General features: G+C 40.1%; 1 protein-coding gene across 4 annotated transcripts in view; it reads right to left on the bottom strand.

Moving 5' to 3' along the window:
- The window catches only part of LOC127577840 (oxysterol-binding protein-related protein 5-like), a 101,818-nt gene that overhangs the window by 32,233 nt on the left and 48,725 nt on the right, over positions 1–20,860 (bottom strand). For all 4 annotated transcript variants that reach the window (XM_052029443.1, XM_052029444.1, XM_052029445.1 and 1 more), the window contains exons 2-6: positions 8,863–9,010; positions 7,067–7,140; positions 5,498–5,578; positions 3,297–3,398; positions 1,929–2,132 (exon numbers count right to left, since the gene is read on the bottom strand). In XM_052029443.1, coding sequence (XP_051885403.1) covers positions 1,929–2,132; positions 3,297–3,398; positions 5,498–5,578; positions 7,067–7,140; positions 8,863–9,010 — 609 coding nt within the window. The remainder of the gene's footprint in view (positions 1–1,928; positions 2,133–3,296; positions 3,399–5,497; positions 5,579–7,066; positions 7,141–8,862; positions 9,011–20,860) is intronic.

Genomic DNA, 20,860 nt, shown 5'->3' on the forward strand with positions numbered 1-20,860 from the left:
GGCTTTGTTTCTTAACAGTGGTATTTGTCTGGCTTCTGGATAGTTCTTCTTTAGAACCAAGCTGAAATGATGTTTGCTATGCAGATTTGTTGAGCTTGCATTGTGACACACAATCCTAAAACCACGTATTTTTTTGATAGCCTTGTATTTGGCGACAGCACAGTAAAGGTAGCATTGCCACCTCAGTTGGAACCAGTGCCCAGTTTATGCACCTCCTCTGACCTCGTCCACTACATTGGGGGCTCCCGATGTGGCCTCCTTTATATCGACGAATCCAAGTGCAGATTAGGCGACTGTTTTGCAGTGCATCTACACTCTGTCCACAACAGCCATGCCAAGCTCCCAGATGCATGCCATTTCAATTCCCCTTCCCATTCCAGCACTGACCTCCAGCATCCTCGACTTCTCCACTGCCACAGTGAGGCCCAATGCAAACCAGAGGAACACCACCTCATATTTCACCTGGTTAGTTTACAACCCAATGGCATGAACATTGAGTTTTCTAATTTTAGGTAACCCTCCCCTCTGGTGGGATTTTCTTTTCCACCCTCCCTTTCCTCCACCCCCCCCTCCACACCCCTCCTTCCAATCCCCCTCAGGTGTTCTCATTTTTGTCCCTTTTGCCACACAGCCACTGCAGCCCCACGTCCCCCCCCATCCCCCCTCCCCTGGTACAATCCACCTACTACACACACAGTTCACCCACAGGCTCCCGCCGCATCCCAATCTGGTTCTATTTCTATCTGCCGTTCACCTCTCTGGTAGCCCTTTGTGCTCCTGGTCATCTCCCTCCAGCTGCCATTTCCAACCTTCACAATCACCTCACCTCTCCTCTACCTTGCTCCATCTGCCTCGCATCGTTTTTTCCTCTTTGTTTGCCTCCATTTATCATTCACTACCACTGTCTCCCAACTCCATCCCCCGTTCCTACCTGGCACAACCTGCCCGTCATCTTACACCCTTCTTCAGTCCACCAATTGCCTCAGACTCCTGTGTCACCACTCCCCTTCTCCTCTTTATACTGGCCATCTCCCATCTCAGTCCTGATGCAGGGTTTTGACCCAAAATGTCAACAATTCCTTTCCTCCCACAGATGCTGCTTGACCCACTGAGTTCCTTCAGCAGATTGTTTGTTGCTCCAGATTCCAGCATCTGCAGTCTTGCGTCTCCAGTTTATGCAAAATTTATCCACAGCTGTCAGGGGAGTAAGTAGTAATGAGTAACTAAGTAAACAATTCCAACAATTTCTTTTACCCACAAGCACGGGCATCTTGCCAGACCAACTGGGACATTGATGCCATTTCCCCATTCTGGTTTACCCCATGTGGCACAAGTTTGGTGCTAAATTATGATCTTTCAGAAAACTGGACAGACTTTGATGTTTCATTGTTGCCATTACTACACCAGCTCTACCTATACCACTTTCTGGTTGGATATTTTATGTGTAATTTATTCCTTCTAGCCAACTTCGAGGTCAATTTTCACATTGAACCTTACTAAAATTTCATAAATTTGGGTATTTATTGGTTTGATTCCTGCACAATTCATTGATAGAAGTGAAGGATTATCATTGTCCACCTGCCTTTCTAAGAACTGCAATATTACTCAAATGTACGTTTACATGAACTGTCTGTCACATTTATTACTTTTTCTTCCAACAGGTAAGACACTGTTATGAAGTTTTGTTTACTCCAGTATCCAAAATGGTTATGGAGCTCAGCACCAATCGTGGTTAACTACAAAAGATAAAGATGATATAAAATGTAAAGAATAAGTATGTACTTGCACAAGTCAGAAGATTGGATGGAATAAAAGAAACAGCAATGAATCACTAATAAGGACGGAAAAGTTAGAGTATGAGATAAATCTAGGCAGCAATATGAAAAGTCCATAATTCCCTGCTCTTTGATATACTGGGTGCAAATTACCTTCATTGCCCAAATGGATTGATCCAGAGGATGGAATAGTTTGAAGCAGAAGCCATCCTTTTTGGAGGGTCTTTCGATGAGCTCACAGGTGTTCAGAAGGATGGTTCCCACCCACTGGCCATTGCTGGGTGTTTTGTAAATTAGCAGAACGCCAGGTTTGAGCACGCACCAGAGTTTGGTCCAGCTCTTTAGAGTACCTCGGATCTGCAATGTAGATGAATCATGCTTCTTTTATCTGTACGGGGACTATAAAATATTGAATACGATTCATTGAACAAAACAATTTTATCGAACCAATATCTCTGCAAAAGTGCAGCAACTAATCTTGTGTGCTTGCCATAAAGATAATGATCCAAGAACAAGTATAGTAAAAGCTAATTTGACTCAATATCTATTCCTGGTTATCTGAATACAATATAATTATTGGTGATCTTTCCTGTTTAGTCCCTGAAATATACTGAAAGTAAAGAATGTATTTTATTACTGTTACCATTATGGAATTATAATGGCCTGTTTATATCAGGAATTCTTCATTGGCCAGCAAACAGGAATAATAGCTACTGGTGCTTTAATCATATTGCCCATACAAACCTAATCTAGGTTGCTGTATTATGCAGCATGTTCCTTTTATCTACCTCAAGCCCTGCAAGAATATCAATAAAAGTAATTTAACTGAGACAGTCATGAACAAGGGGACAGAACTACAACATAAGGGTCTGTTAATTTAAAAACTGAGATGCGTAAGGATTTCTTCTCTGAGGATGGTGGAGACTAGATCATGAGATATATTTAAGCTGGAGATAGATAAATATTTGAAAGATGGAGGAATTGAGAGTTTATGAATAACTGATCTGTGCACACAAGAGGAATTGAGGCCAGCATCGATCAGCCATGATCATAATGAATGGTGGGTCAGGCTTGGGTTAGCCTACTCCTGCTCCTATTTTCTTTGTAAAAAAATTATTACAAAATATTAATGCATGCATTTGATGTATGGCAAGGAGTTGGCAGAAGAGACATTTAAGGTAAAATTGGTTGAGATAATGACAACAACCGTCATTGAGGACGTTAAGCATAAATAGTTTTGATTATATTAGTTAAGGTGATCTTAAAATCTATTGCCTAGACTGTCCTTTTGAAGAGGAGTGAATACTCACTGTCCAAGTGAACTGTGAATTAAGTTGTGAATATTCTCTATCCAAGTTAACTGTAAATACTCACTGTCCAAGTTAACTGTTAAGTTGAATAGCAGTAGTTTACCTGATTGTATTTAACTAATTGATGTGTACCTCACAACCCACTATTTAGATTAATAATCAGTTGACTTCAATTTGACAGATTTGAACACCAACGGGTTGGGTGACCTACCTTCAACCAATCCTCCATCACCACCACAGAGGGGTCTTTTAAAGCACTGAACATCTCCTTACTAGCTCTTTTCTTCTCCTGTCTGTAATTTTTCTTCTGAACCTGTTTAAAATATAGAATTACTCCTACTGGCAAATTAAGCACTGAGAAACACTCAACAGTAACTCAATCGAAAACATTCAACAAGTGAATATTGTAACAATGCCTAATAACAACATATTGGAGCTGCACTTTAATTCTCAAATGAATGAAAATATAACTGCATTATTAATGTAAAGCTTTACATAAAACATTTAGTGTCCCCAAGATATTCTATGGCACTCGACTTGTAAGATCCACAAACCTAACAGCAAATCAATGCAGTAAAAGGTCCCACCAAATGAGATGAATGACTGGTTAAGATATCTTTGGGTTAGAGAAGGTACCAGCAAAGCTATTCTTTTACATTTGGATATCTTATACCTACTTGAATAGCCACATCACGTCTTCTCATCTGAATGGAAGCACATCAGAATGTATGAAAATATAACATTACTTTAGTGTTACAGTGAAGGAAAAAGCCAAGATTACATAGTCAAGTCATGGTGTGGAACTTGAACCTATAACATTCTGACTCTGTGATCGGAATTGACATTAGCATTTTCAAATGATTCTAGAGCTCAAAAAATAGTGATCATCATTGAGAGAAAAATGGTAAAGAATTGATAGTGAGCCTTTCTATCCATAAATGAAGCTCCAAGCACACGAGTTGGGTATGTGAATTTCTGGTTGAGCTCCTGAGATAAAAACGTGAGTTCATTTCCCTGTGTAATTGCTGACAATTAGCTGTGAGTATTTTTAGGAACATTGCAGCAATTATCTACCACTCGCAGTGCAGAATCCACATGAACCTGATTTTAAGAACTGTTTCTCCATTTATTTCAATAGAGGGAATGGTTCCCACAGACTGAAGTGATAGTTAATTTAGATTTGTTTTAATTGTTTGCATTTAAGTGATTTTTAAAGTTCAAGTATTTGGAAGTGATTTAACATTATAAATTAAAACATTTTAAAATTTAATTTTTACGAAATAATTTTATTAGTTATATATTAGAAACAATTAGGTTATTCTCAAGCATTGACTGCTGACTAAGCCAGGAACACAGCTTACCTAGAAGTGAAAGATTTTTTTAATATATAGCTTCGTTGTGGAAATGGCTCGTTCTGGCCCCAGTCCACCCATGATGCCATTGCATCACAGAAAGCTTTGTTGAAGCCCAGGGCCTCTCTGCAAGGATTAGAACCAGCTTTGAACTGCAAGTTCAACTGAACTTTGAACTGAACTCCACGATGCAAGCTTGCACTTTTGTTTGATGGTTTTGTTTAACTTGCTGCTTATCGCAAATGCTGGGTTATTACATTTTGTAGAGTTTTATACTGTAGAAGAGGCATATTGGAATTGCATAAAAAATTACAAAACAGAAACCAGCCTTTCAACCCAACTAGTTTGTATTGATATCTATTATCTGAACAATAATCTGAATCTCATGTATTTGTCTTGATTCTATTTCTCTTCATCTCACTTTCCATTAACATAATATTTAACTTTAAATGCGGGGAAGGTTCTGCTGCAATCTCCAACTCAGGGTGAACAGGAGATGCACCGAACAGGAATCATCGCCCAGAAATTGAGTTGTATAACAATGTTTTTTCCAGCATGATGCAATAGGGAGTGAACAACAACCACCATTTCTGGGGCATTCCTGTCACTTGGAAAATTAGACCTGCAATTAGTATGACATGATTTCTGCATTGTGAGTGCTCGACATAATGTAATTTCCATGCAGCACTCCATTTGGAGCATTTTAATGGAACCTGGACCACTGGACACTCCTAAGGCAACAGGATCCAACGGGCATAATGCTGAACTAAGATGTCTGCTTTGAAAATAAATTACCGAACTTCAACCTTGGTGCTCTCACTACCATGGTGCTATATCAATCCTCCCATCTCCAGTTCACCTTCCCCATGGAAAAAAGCGGGGGCAATTTCCTCTCGTCCTCCACCACAGAGTGTACTGCTAGTCCTGTTCTCACCACTACCAAGTGCCAGTCTCTCCATGATCCTCTCTAACTCCAAGTTAACCTCATGGATTCAAGGGCAGTATGAAACATTACACAGAGACTGTCTTTTGCCGCTGCATTGTAACTGAAGGCGCCTACCTTCAAGGATTCTTTCTTCGTGAGTTTAGAGATGGGAGATACACAGTCTTTGTCGCAGCCATTGTATAGTTTGGAATCAGACTGCAAGAGAAATGAAGGAGACCAGATCAGCATTGCTTCACCATAGTGGGAACCTAGGCATTACAGCTGTGCCAAGATGGAGCCCGTTTTTTTCTTAAGTCATTAATGAGTACAACAAAAGAACAAAGAAATCAGTTTTTGAAACCTTACTTCAACGGTGACCATTGGCCTGATATTTAATAGTAGGGCCTCAGCCAACACTGAATCAATGGACATGCATTTTCAACAGGAAACCCTAGATTCCAATCAAAAGCAGGAAGCCTCCACCTTTGTTGCACTGAGGAACCAGAGATCATTTTGGTCCCTTTCAAAGCTGTGCACAGGAACTTAAATTGGCTGGTGTTTGGAGGGGCAGATGCATATTTCCTTAATGTCATACCACAAATGTGAGCTCATTTGCCCACAGGCTCACTTTTTTTTTAATAAAAGGATGTGGTCAGGGTGAGGCTCCTGCTTGCTCCCACCTGAACCTCTTTCACAACCATTCAACCCGAGATCAGATAAGTCAACGTGAATTGTGTGTCAAGCTTGGGCCTTCTCATGCTCTGTATAAATGAATGTACTAATAAAAGCAGGAAATGCTGGGGGAAAAAAAATCTCTAGATCAGGCAGCATTTGTGGAAAAAGAAACAGTTAATGTCTCAGAACTGATGAAGAATCCCAGACCCGAAAAGTTAACTCTTCCTTTTTCCACAGATGCTGCCTGACCTGCTAAGTGTTCTCTGTTTTAATTTCAGATTTCCAGGATCTGCAGTTATTTTGATTTTCATTTAATGCCATGTCTGGTTCCTTCATTTGCTGGAACATTTATTAGCTTCCATAACTTTTGTAACACTAATTTTTGCAAACTGTCAAATATTTAAAAGTTCTTTTTATCAGTTGAATGCTTCATTATTGTGTTGAAATACATTTTGAAAAAAATGCTTAATAATGGAAAAGGGATTCTTTCTTCACAATATTCATTAGATTTGTTTATGATGGCCTTGAGGAAATAGTCATTAAAGTAGAAATTCAGGCTGGAAATACAACCTTAACTGTCATTCATTTAGGATTATGATCCTTCTGGTGTGCATATCTTTCTTATTTTGCCATGTCCTCCTCATATCTGAAGGAAAGATAAAGAGGCAGAAGAGATGTTTGACGAGTATCTGGGAGGCAAAGACGTAGGGAGCAATGAAGAACAGATAAGATCTAAAACTGAATTAAGTCGCCAGTAGTGAGAATTTAATCTTTGTTGAAAATAAAGTGGCTAAACTTATCCCATAAATGGTCAAGAAGAACCTTTGAGATGTGAAAGTGAACCAGCATTTGACACAAATTTCAAGTCTGAAAATCTTTTGCACAGCTAATCTAGTCAATATTTAACAATCTCAGATATGGAGCATGTGCAAGAATGATTCATACAAGTCCAAAATTTTGACCCTCTGCTCACCACGCTTGTTGGTTGCTAGGTATAGGTCAGTAGTGGCAGAAAGGTCAAGTGCCTACCTTACTACTGGAGATGGGTGTTGAAGTGACCTCATAGGTAAGAGCTGAAAATCCATTTTTTTCTATTTCATTACCTGTAGCAAGTAGGAATAGAGACAGAAACAGTGCCATTTAACAGGCATGCAAAACAAAAATAGACCAGGAGCTACCTTATGATAACCAGATGCATGATGGCCAAAAATGATTTCCCCAACCTAACTGGATTGGAAGAAGCAGGATCAATAAAGTCAAGGTACAAGTAGATTGTGACAGTGAGGTGCCATATGAAATTATTCTATGCAAATTTATTGCAAGTGCCATCAGGACCCTGTTTCACACTGACAAGTTGCAGAAAAGCTTCCAGTGCCTTACTCAATAATATAAGACTGATATATGACCGAAGATAAATTTCTAACTTATTAAGTAAATTCATTGTTAAATTCCTGCTTCAGCAAAAGTCAATAGAATGACATTTACTTCTTTTCATAATTAATAGCCCCTTAAGTCAAGAGCAATTTCTGAATAAAAAATAATTGAATAAAATTTTATTAAAGATAATTTCACCTTTAAAGATTTTCAACTTCGCTGTTTTCTAGAATCACTGCATGTGGTTTCCCAACATAGTCTACATGAGACTGGAGTTATATTTAGGTTAACTGAGTAAGGAGGGCAGATTTCCTTTTCTAAAAGGGCATTTGTGAACCATTTGGAATTTATGACAATCTTTCATTCTCACTTTTAGTGATACAAACTTATTTAACTAAATTCTCACATTGCCATTATAGGATATGAAATCCAATTCACAGGATTATTAATCCAGGATCTGGAATACTAGTTCAATTAATTAACTACTACATTATCACACCATCCAACTACCTCTGGTTTGTTTGATTATCTCAGTCAACTTTGCGATCTCCCACTTCTAATTAGATAATTATCCAGCTAATTTTGGAACAATGTGTCTCAGAGGAATTACATTTACTGGTAGCCTGTGCCCCTGGAACTATTCCAAGGATGGCAGATGTTACTCAGTTTGTTCTCCTGTGGTAGAATGAATCACATGAGACTGACTTGTGAGTGGAATGTTGATAACTACAGTTCAAACAACTGAGTAGAATCCCCAGAGAACGTGTTGCTTTATAAACAACTCTATAAATTGCTACAAAGATCCATGGGCAGTGCATGTCAAATGACTCAAGAGCTACATCAAGTACAGTGCAGTACCATTATCAATGTGTGACTTTGAAACAATGGACCGTAAAGATATAGGTCACCTCTCCCAATCCTGATCTTCTGGATATATTTTCCGAATGGTGTTAAGCTGTGGAAGTTTAGTAAAGGTCCCCCCACACACACAACCCCCCCCCCACTCCCCCCCACCCCAGACCGTTTTAAGCCTGAGGCTCAGGTTAATTGCAGGGCTTCTACTGCCATTCCAAAAGTACTAACTCAGCATAAAACAGGGATCAATCCTGAAAAGTACCAACTCTTGTGCTGTAGCACCACATCACATTGAATCAGATGTGTAGAGTATTCAGCAGTAACGTTAATGCCCATCGTAATCCAACTGGAAAGTGCATGGGTGTACAACCACTGAGAAGAGGATTAATGGTTGAACAGCGATCTAGTAATTACAGTGGTTCAACAATATTATCTTAATACAGGAATAGAAGTTTGTCCATTGCTGTACGTATGTAACACAAGCATTCACAATCTATTTTAAGATGCCTTCATCTATTTAGTTTCTCCGTACAGCATTGTGGTTGGACTGACACACATAATAAGGATGAAGAAAAAGTGAGCCAAACTTAACAAACCTGGAGTCAAAGGACATATTTCATTGTATCCTCCAAAAGAAGAGTTTCGGGTGAACTCACGAGGGTCAATTTTCTGTGGTGTTGCCAATCCAGTGCAGAGAGAAAACCTGCGCCGCAACACTTGGTCCTCCATCATGGCATGTGTTTTCTGTAGAATACAACAAATACTAGTGAGTCCCAACTAGAAGCTCTTTTACAAGACATTAAACACTCCTACCAGAGCTTTGCAAATTAATTCTAACGATTATTTTCCTTAACCAGTCTTTTTCTCTCCTTCCCAAATGCTCCAATTCCAAACAGGTGCAGTTTTACAAATAACTTCCATGTACCAGGCAGTACATTTCCAGCATGAAGGTATCAGAGCTCAGTCTTTCCAGCAGGAGTACCAGGTAACAGTAGTCAGGACCAGGATTCTGCTCCATTTGTCAGTAGAATTGCTAGACTGTCACCCTATCTCCATAGCCACAGGAAGGATGGAGGCATGGCATTCCCTTTAGCACCTTTTCCAGCAGACATACCAAGGGATTAAGTAATCAACAGCAGGATGCTTGCTCCATTATTTGCCAGAATATTTGCCAGACTCCAACTCCACCTTCATTGGCATAAAAAAGATGGGAAAGCTGAACGGAACGTAGAGAAAATGCAATGGGAACTCATACAATTGAGAAAACAAAAGCAATGCGCTGTGATTAAATACATGTGAAACTATTAAATGAAAAGGGATGAGTAAAATCCATTAAGCGTATATTCAACATCCATTACATGAGATCTTCTCATGTGCCACCTGCCCTCACTAATTGAAATGCTAAATCCTACAGAAAAAGAACTGTTTTCAAATACAGGAGATATGATACAAAATTTCACATCAACTCCCTAAAATGCACTTGTTCCAGCTAATAGTGGTTAACTATAGTCGACCTCTCCACAGGATACAAATTAAACATGTTCCAAGTCACAATCATCCTGGAGAATATACAGGGCTAAACATTTTCTGAGATTACTGACGTCTTCCCACAGTTGACCTACTGTTGGCATGTCTGACCTAAATTGAGCTCCTTAAAATTTCTCTTCTTTCAACTCATCTACCTTTGCAGAACTCTATTTACCTTCTTGATGCTCTACAACCTATCTGAAATAAACTTGAGTTTATGAGATAATTTGTTGGGGTTTGATTTTGCATTTATGAAGAGAGGTGCAAATAGAATGGAATTATGAATTACTTCAGGGATGCAGTATCATCATCAAGCGTTCCCAGGCCAGGTGCAGTATTGGTTACATGCAGAGTATAGCTCCTCCTTTCATATTTTTCTATGGTCCTATATGAAGCTCTTCAGATTCAGCTGGAGCATGTTTCATTGCTTCCCCCATACAACATATTGAGTACAAGAGTTGGGATGTCATGTTACAGCTGTACAAGACGTTGGTGAGACTGCACTTGGAATACCATGTGCAGTTCTGGTCACCTGGGTATAAGCAGCATGTCATTTAAGCTGGAAAGGGTGCAGAAAAAGATTCATGAGGATGAGGATGTTACCAGGACTGGAGGGCTTGAACTATAAGAAGAGACTGGGGCTTTTTTCCTGGAGCGTAGAAGGCCGAGGGTGACCTCAGGTGGTTTTATAAAATCATGAGGGAGCATAGATAAGGTGAATGGTCACAGGGTAGGGAACTATAAAAGTAGAGGGTTTAGGTTTAAGGTGAGAAGGGAAAATTTTAAAAAGGGAGTTGAGGGGCAACATTTTCAAGGTGGTGTGTATATGGAACAAGCTGAAGCCAGAGGAAGTTGTAGAGGTGACTACAATTACAATGTTTAAAGGACATTTAGACAGGTACATGGATAGGAAAAGTTTAGAAGGGTATGGGACAAATGTGGGGAAATGGGACTAGCTCAAGTAGACAATTTGGCTGGCATGGACCAGTTGGGCTGAAAGGCCTGCTTCCATGCTATACAAATCTATGGCAATGTAGTTCAGCACAAATGTTTGCATGTAAATGGCAATTTATGCTCAATGATTTTGTTAGTGTTTTCTCCCAATTCACTCACGGTTGCAGGTATTGCTGAGAAGCTCAGAATTTATGGCTCATCCTAAATGGTCTTGAGAAAGTGATAATGACCCATCACTTTGAACAACTATAGTCCCGATGAAGCTACTTACAGTGTTGTTACGTAAGGAGTTCCAAGATTTAGATCCAACACTGAAGAGATATCCAACACTGAAGAGATATCCCAGTTATCTTCATTTAATCTCCAATACCACTGCTATTCCTGAGACTACCAACATAACCATTCTGGGGTGATCTTTGCTCAAAGGTTATCAACTCCATGCCTGCAGTGATAGGAATATCTGGGTACTTGAGCAGGAGCGGCTTAATTCCTTTGGTTTATGCCAATTCCTCATATAAATTGACAAGTCAATAGTTGCTGACCTTGCATAATTATACTCCTCCATGACACATATTTAATGTCATTCGCAAATGAAAGCCTTGTTACAAGCACATTGGTAAAAGGCTTCACATACAAAATTATAGAATGTGATTTGGTTCAAGATTTTAAGACAATAAGGGGAACTGGCAGGGATTCAAGAGAATAAAAAGTATTTCTGCTGTTGGAAGGGTACATGACAAGTGGAGATAAAAATCAGAGCCAGGCTTTTCAAGAGAAATGTCAGGAAATACTTTTGTATGCAGAGATTGGCAAAATTGTGTACTTTTTCCAAAAACAATCCTGTGTCACTTCTGTTAATTTTAAATCTGAAATTTATGTAGGAAAAGGCAGATGTATGTCAGCCAACATCTCAGAAAAAAAATGGCCAGGCCTCGGAGGAGGCCACCCTAGTATGCTAAGATACAAGAATTGGAGTGGAATGGGGGAAGATTAAGTTGCAGACTTTCTGGGAGCAGTGTAATCAACACATCAAACAGACAACAGAATTAGATAGCCAAAATTCTGCAGAAAATATTGAAACGAGTTGATCTGAGACCACAACAGTGCTTAATTTTAGTCCTCATGCTACAAGAGAGATATAATGTGCAGGATTTCTCGAGTAGTCCATTTTGGAGATTATTGGATGGAATTTTCCTAATTTCATAATGTAGCTTGAGCCAGAGAACGGAAGTATTGGCATTTCTCTAAGGTTTCTACCCCAGTGTTGAGAGCCCAGAGAAGCTGAGACTGTCTCCTTGAGAGAAGTTTAAAGGGTAGGTTAGATCTATTCAAAATTCTGAAGACATTTTACAAAGCAGATACTGAGAAATTCCTTACAACAGTAATATAGTTGACAAACAGAGGACTACAGATGAAATGGAGAATTTCTTTTATATAATACATTGACTAATGTGAATGAAAATTTTTGATGAAGTGACAGAGAAGGTTGGATGCAGTGGATGTTGTCCAGATGGATTTTAAGAAAGTGCTTGACATAATTGCTACATAAAAGGCTGGTTAACAAAACCGATGCTCATGGAATAGGAAGGTTAATGTCAGCTTACATATAAACATTGGTCATGGACAGGGCATAACAAGGCTATGCTAAGTGGTTATTTTCAGACTGCAAGATGATAAAGAGTGGTGTTTCCCAAGAAAATAAATGTAAATTAAAAGGCACAATTTTTACAAGTCACATCCACAGATCTTTGAAAAGTGGTGTATTGGGAGCATATAAAATCTTGGGCTTCATAAATAGAGGATTTGAGTTCACAAGCAGGGAATTTATGCTGAACCTACAGGCCTGGTTAAGCCACACCAGATGTGTGCATCTCTGGTCATCGTAGTTTAGGAAGAATATGAAGATCCTTGAAAAGTTGCAGTGGCCATTTATCAGTATGGTTCCAGGGGTGAGAGGTTTTAGCTGGAAGATTAGGTTGTAGAAGCTGGAGTTGTTCTCCTTGGAGCAAAGAACTCTGAAGAGACATTTGACAAACGTGGAAGATTATAGCAGGTTTAGATAACATAGGGAAAGAGAAACTGCTCACATTAACTTATGTGCAAGGACTGGATGATACAGATTTAAGGGAAACAGAAAGTGGCAATGACTTCAACTTTGCTGCCTTCAAGGGTTTTGTGTTGAAAGTGGAGATGATGAATAATTTCCAAGGGAATCTAAACTTGCTACAGGGATAGAGTGGGGGAAAGGAACTGAGTGGATTGTGCTCCAGAGACCCAGTATGGACACGAGGGGGCAAACGGCATCTTGCTGTGCTGGAATGAATTTATGATTTATTGAAAGGCTCCCAAATAGCTTTGGGTTTAATGCCTCCTCAGCATTGCTGGCTGTTTCTCAAGTCAAATTACAGCCTGTACTTTCCATGAAAGAACCAGCCTGTGGGCAGAACCTGCAATCCAGTTACACTGCCAGGGACAACAATCTCATCTTTAATCAGGATGAAGGCGCAGCAGTAGGTCAGCACTACCCCACCAGCTTTGTCCGAATACAGGAGTGTGATTATGGGATCAAGTTCTGATGTTTGCTTTACTGATATTAAAATATTATTGAAAATCCTAACAGCAGATTAATGCATCTACATCATCAGTTGCAGGAGCAAGTGAAATAAACAGAACTTCATTTCTTTTTTCAAAAAAAAATTAAATAGATTTGTTTAGATTTAGATGTTTTCGACAAGCTTATTCAAAAACCAATCATGTCCAAAACTGCATGCTTCGTGACATTTTCTGTGTGGTTGTTCAGGATTAAAATATACCAGGACCCTGAGCTGGTAAGAAAGATATGTCAGGAGTGTCCATTAACAGCTTTAATGATCTAATCCCACCAAGAGTATGAAAATAAAGTGCAATGTACTGATGAAAATGACTCGCACAGTAGAGGGACAACAGGATGAGTTAAATAAATGTAGATACTGAATTACTCCAGATATATATATTCTTTGTAAATGACTGATAACTTCAATGTGCAGCAGTACAGATAATCCCAAAAATAGGTTAAGGGCTCAGAGTTTGTTGTTAACTTAGAACTGTTGCTCTCAATGCAGACAACACACCAAATTTGTGCTGTCTGTTAATTCACATGATTGTTGCATGTGGCCAATACCAACCATGCCTTAGCATCCCAATAAGGGGCTCAGGTTTTATGAGTGGCAAGCACCAGTTACCAGCTACCCTTAAGCCTGTCACCGTCATAAAGGGGAATTGCCTGTCTGTAGCAGAAGATGCTGGCAAATCTCACTTTTGGAGTAGCATTGAGTTTGTAGTCAGCATCAGGAATTAAAGCATAGCTGAAGATAATACATTCATATCTAACCCTGCATCTCATAATGCACTTCCCCCTCATTCCACAACCTCTCTTGATTTACAAACAGCATATGGTGAAACCACACAACTTACCTTCCTCCTCTCCCCAAACCACAACCCCAGTGCAAATCTTAGCACCTGTCTGCAGGGCTCCTCCTAAACAGTTCATTATTTGAATGAGCGGATGGTCTTTCCAGCAGCATCATATTCATTGTATTCGTGTTGCCCTCATAGCCCAGGAACCAAATGTAACTGGCACAACTGGACTAGCACAGAACAAATAGTCCATGAGAAGGTGGTAGTGAGCCATCTTATTGAACTAGTACAGCATTTCTGGTGAAGATATCTCTATAGTGCTGTTGTGCAAACAGGCTCAGAATTTAGATAAAGAACCAAATGATATATTTTCAAGACACGATGGTGCATGTCTTGGAGAGGAACATACAGGTGGTGATCTTTACATGCAACTGCTGCACTTGTCCTTTTGGTGATAGAGGTGGTGGGTTTGGGACGTGCTGTTGGAGGAGCCTTAGCAATTAACTGGAGCATCTTGTGGCTGCTATACACAGCAGTAAAGGTGTGCTGGAGATTAAGATGATGAATGTTTAGTGTGGTGGATAGGTGCCAAATTAGATCAGCTGTTTTGTTCTGGATGTGGTTCAGCTTCTTGAGTGTTGAAGAAGCTGTGCACATCCAGGCAAGTGGAGACCATTCAGTCAGATTCTTCCTCGTGCCTTGTAGATGGTGCAAGGCTTTTGGATGTTAGGAGATAAGTCACTTCACTGCAGGATAGACAGCCTCTGACCTGCTCTTGTAGCCAGTTTCTGGTCAGTGAATGGTCAATGTCATTGACATTGGCATCACAGAGTCATACCAATGTCAGTGCAATGGCATTACTCTGTGATGGTCATGCCATTGAATGTCAAGGGTGAGTGCTTAGATTGCACCGGAGATAGTCACTGCTTGGGACTTGAGTAATGCAAACATTACTGCTACTTGTCAGCCCTTGCCTGATTGTTATGTGCAGGCATGGACTGTTTTATGTTCTGAGGAGTGCAAAAGAATTGAACAATGTGAAATCAATGAACATCCCCACTTCTGACTTTGGGTATAACAGATAATATAATGATTGCTGTAGCGATATTGAGCATTGACCTGCATAACTCTCTGCATACAGTCAAGCAGCAGTTGAGCATTGAAGGAATTAAATCCCTTCTAATTGCAGTTTTATCTCCAAGTTGAAAAGTGAAAACCATTTAGTAATGTATCTGTAATTAATGGCACTCCATGCACTGGGGAAGCCTGCACTCCTCATTGAGGCATGTACTTGCTGCCACCTGACAAGAGATGTGCTGGCTTGTCTTGGGACAGACAGCATCAGTAACCTTCCTTATGCCAGTGTGTGTGACAAACTATAAAATGCTGTATGTTTATGGTATCAGCCCAATGCATAAAAGTTCATGGAAAAGATGACTGCAACAGTGACTCACGATGGTTTCGGAGTTGTGGCTGAAGCAGTTGTCATAGTACATGGAAATCCTGCTGCAGTTAAAAATACCTCAAACACTATAACCACTCCATATAAACATTCAACAACTTTAAAAGAGCTCTGAAAATCACCAAACCCTTGCAGAATTGTGGCAACATAATTCAGAGTCAACCTGGAACTAACCTGCAAGTATTTAATGATCCCTTTAAATAGCATTGGTTCAGTTGGGAGGTTCTCGCTGTTCCTGAATACATATCCAGCTCAGGAGGTCAAGAATAGCCAATAACTAGAGTTAATCTAGAAACACTGGTCGCAAATCAGCATTGCTGATCTGCCAACTCTGCATACCTCCAGTGGCTATTAGCATCACACAGGGCAATTACCAATATAGCAGCTGCAGAATCACTAATGTGCTCTATTGGAATACTCTCAGGACCTAAACAACAGTAGCTGTATTTTCCATCCTTAAAGTTTCACTGGATCAAAACTGGAAGCAAAAATCCACTCAGAATGAATTGAAATGCCATATCCTGGCACTAGAGGGGGATGTAGTTTACTATCAAGAGGTCTGGAAATTAAGGCTTGCCAAACTGCATTAGCCTGTCAAAAGACAAAACCATCTTACTCTGTTCACAAACAGTTTCTTTCACAGAGCAGCAGCTCTGAGTTTTAAACTGATTGGAACAGCAAACCAATTATACATCAGAACTTTGAAAGCGGTCTTTTGAGACATCAAATATTTTTAATTAAAACTGAAAAGAGCAAATTATACTGCCGAATAATTTTTAAAGGGTCCTGCTGTTTTACAATGGATGCTAATGATTCTTGCTGGGTACATTTTCACAGGTATACTATTCTCTTTAACCTTCACCATACCTCCAGGATGAGCCCAATCCATTTTCCAATAGTGGCATGAGAATTAAGAATAAAAACAGAAAATGTTGGACACTCGGCAGATTAGTCAGCATCAGTTGAGAGATAAATGGAGTTAAGGTTTCAGAACAGAGACCCTTTGCCAGTTTGAGCAATCCTGGGCTTCAGATTCCCATGAATTAACAAGGATGATACCTTCTTTCCACCACTGCCCCCTCCCCCCCCCATGGAGGTTTTGACAATGTCCTTAAAGCAATTTTTCTATCATTCTGGAATTTGCTCGCCTCAACTTAGTTCAAGTGACCCCTGCGTTACGAAGTTTTGCATTCCTAGAAAATGGGCCATATCGCAATTTTCCATAATGTGAAGCTGCATTATCTGTGCATACACCAAGAAATGAGAGTTGAAAAAAGTGTTTATTCCACACTCCCCAACGCACACATACACACACACACACACACACACACACACACACAAATTCCATGAAAGTGAACTTTATTCCACATCTTAAATTTTTAGGTGGTGATTTGTGCATTCTGGAAGGGCATTTTTCAGTAACTTGAACAGCCATAATGTGGGGGTCTCCTGTCTAGTGCTTGCTTCAGTAGTCCAGTGCCAGGTCTATGATGTAGCTCACCCACTGAAATTAACTGAGCATAATCAGAGCCTTGATGCTGGGGATGTTGGCCTGCCAAGGCATGCTGATATTGTCTCGCCTATCCTGCCAATAAATTCAGAGCATTTTGCAGAGACAGTGTTGGTAACAGTTTTCAGTGCTTTGAGGTGGTCGATGTCAGTTGTCTGTGTCTCCAATGCATACAAGAGGGCTGGAATTCTTGTTGCCTGGTTGGCCGTGAGCTTGATACCAGGTTGGAAGTCTTGCTCTTCAGTCCTCCTTTCCTTGCTGTATTGGAGGTGATGGTTTTTCTTCTGGATGTCTGCTCACACTGCTTCGTGGTTCCTGAGATACGAGAAGTCCTCCATATTGACTGGAGCCTTAATGGATCTTGTTTGTCAGGGAGTCAAGGGTTGTGGTGGGGAGTGGGGAGTGCAGGGTGGTGGGAGGTGTAATGCAGAGCAGCAGCAAGTTGTCTTCTGGATGTTTAGTCCAAAGTCTTCTGCATTATTGATGGTCTGGAGCTCCCAAATATGCATATGCATGTGTCATCTGTATACTGACACTCAAAAAAAATTGGTGAGATCTTGGCTCGCGATGGAGGCAATTATCCTATAGATACCTCCAATGCAGCAGAGAACTTGGAGAGAAGACTGAGAAGAGAAATGGTGTACTAACACTGCCTTGTTTGACCCCTTTTTTTGCACTGGAATTGGCTCGATGGTAGATTAATTAGTAAAGATCATGTCATCATGCACCAGGCTTAGGATGATGACAAATTTTTGGGGGCAACTAAATTTGAGAAGGATCCTCTCAAGACTGCGTACTGCAGTTGATGCTGCTCCCTGAACTTTTCCTGGATTTGTTGGATATCATGTCTGTTGTGCCACCTGATGGGAGGAATCTGCAACTCTGAGAGAAAGGTTTTGGCCACGGGGAGGCAGCGGTCAAAAGGATCCTTGCATTTACATCTGTGAGGAAAAAATGGCTATCCTTGGGTTGTTCTGAACAGAGCGAGCTGAGGGGAGATTTAATTGAAGGGAACAAACTATGAGAGGTCTAACCCTCCCTAACAGAAGATTCAAAAACCAGGGGAAGTAAATTTAAAGTAATTGGTAGAAGGATGAGCGGGAAGATGGAGAAGAGCCACGACCTGCAGAGCTATGGACCTGCAGCCAGAAGATGGGATTTCCTACTAGCCCTTTTTTTGAACAGCACAGACACAGATGGCCAAACCTCTTGTGTTGCTAATTTTCTCTGATTCAGTGACTTGGTCTGTGGACAGCAGGGAAACTGTTCTATAATTACTGAAGTCGGATGTCTCCTTTCATAGTTTTCACAGTGATCGGGTCCCAACGCTTCCTGCCCAAGATTAACCAAGAAGTAATGAAGAGCAATGCTGGAGGGACAGTGAAAAATTTCACCACACTGTGCCCTGGTTTTTACCGACTGATATACCTCACATCCATCAATGCAAAGATATGATGTATCCAACATACTCACATCAGACATCCAAAGGATGTTCTGTAGTCCCTAACTGGTTAGCAGGCCATTTGTGCTTTAATTCTCTCTCCCTTATTCTTGTGTTCACCTTCTGGGAGTTTGCATTCGCTCCTTTACCATAGATTTTAACCTCCAAACTCCGGAATTGTGTGCCGTTCCCCCCACCCCCCAAATCCCTCAAATCTACATTTTTATTTAAATGTAGGTTTGTTGTTCTCCAACCAACGTTTACTACCTCCCTGTTGCTAACCTCGTTCTGCCTTTGGCTCTACTGCCTATGACCCAACTGTTGTGATAGTGGAACAAGCAAACGCACACTGAATAATGTTTCACTAACTATCATAAAACAGTCACATTTAAAAATAAATTAAGTAAACAAATATTGACACCAGAGGGCACACATAAACAACAGCAGTTGATGAACAGCTTGTGTAGTATATTAGTGATAATTGCAGAAGTAGGGGGCTATTATAAAGTTAATGTCTGTAGAAGTTATAACAAAGGAAGGCTCGCATCCTATAAGATAGGAACACGATTTAAGTCATTCAGCTCCCTGAGCCCACTGCACCATTCGATTAGATTATGGTTGATCTATCCAAATTCAATTCACCCATTAGGTGTCAGACCAGACTCTGTCAACACTGTAGCATTCCAAGTCACAGAAGAATTCTTCCACACAAATTCTCAGGTTCTTGCTGGCACTGGCCCAGGCACTGGGAACTTTGTTAGGCACTGTTGCAACTTCACTGAAAACTTGTTTGAACTTGAGTGAATTAGTGCCCAGCCTGATAGTGAACCACTGTCAACAGGCAGGTCTCAGGTTCAGTCCTTTTCAACACTTAATGCCTCACGAAGGCTGGTTTCAGTTTCACTTGTAATCAGCCATAGCAAATTCGGCATGTTTACTCTAGAATTTTTGTGGTTAACTGAGACCCTCCTGTTGGGAATTTACCCAAATGCCACACAATGCATAATTCAAGATCAACCTTAAGACTATAATACAAAACAGCTGATAGCCCAACACCAAGCAATATTAAACTGTCAGTCTGGTCAATCATATCAGAGCAATGTCATCTCTGAATAGAGTAGTTAGGGTGTTAAAGGTTAAGATTACTGGTAAATTAGATGTACCGATTTGAAAAAAACACCACAGCAACAACTCCACTTTAATTGTTTCTCTCACTGATTAACTGTAAACATTACAACATGTTTATCTGCACGTACCAGGGTGTCTAAGCCCAGAAACTATTTGATTTGAAGTGAACAAATAGAAGCTGTTATAGGGGTAGTATAGTAGGATAAGGTGACTGCTCTTTACAATGAAAGGTAATTATTGCACTACTTTGTTGACCTTTGTATTTCCTAGGTTACTTTAAAAAAATTAACTAGTTAAATAATATGTACAACCCAAATAGTAAACACATGAAGTTAAACATCGTCTCTATATTTCCTTTTGATCAAAAATCATGCACAAAGAACAAAGGCTCATAATGCAGGATCCACTGAGGTTGAAAGAGTATAAAGATGAACTGAAGCATAAGCTTTTGTTTTAAAAGACTCCAGATTGCAGGAGAAAGATTGGAGGGAAGAAATTCTGTTGTTCTGAGACTGCAGGAAGTAACAAGTACATTGAGATGAACTTCATCTAAAGATGGCAAAAGGTAGAGAGAGGGAAGATTGAATATTATTGTTTGTATGAAGAGGAAAGGTTTCAGTGGAGCCACAGCAGATAATATTGATGTTGTCAACAACAGTTGTGATGAAGATAGGTATAAAATCTCAACACTAGAACTTATATTTCTCAATACATTCTGCCAGCAGAGATCCTTACCAACCATTAGCACATGTTGGAAATCTGCTGATACTCGAATCTACACTAACATCAGGCAAGGTTAACCCTACCAGCTCATTTTCAGCAAAATGTGGCTGATCTGCACTGGCAAAATTACAGCCCCATCAGTGTAAGTTGCAAAAATAGATTTGCTGGAGGTGGGAATGATCACTGGACAAATGACAGATTTCTCCATGGATCTGTCTGAAACAAGAGGGACGTGTTACAACAATCTCCCAGATAGGATGTGTAAAGTACACAAGTAATCATGTTACCATGGTCCAGTTAGAAGATCTGACAAAATAAGTAATTCCACTCAGCCATTGTATTTTGAGTTAGTTCACAACAATGGAAAACAAATGAATTTTTACTGAGAGATTTCCATGCAGAAGCACAGGTTCGAGGAGCTTTGTCTAAATTACTATCTGAAACCTTTACCCT

This window comes from Pristis pectinata, chromosome 14 (genome assembly GCF_009764475.1).
Source record: "Pristis pectinata isolate sPriPec2 chromosome 14, sPriPec2.1.pri, whole genome shotgun sequence".
NCBI classification, from domain to species: Eukaryota; Metazoa; Chordata; class Chondrichthyes; order Rhinopristiformes; family Pristidae; genus Pristis; species Pristis pectinata.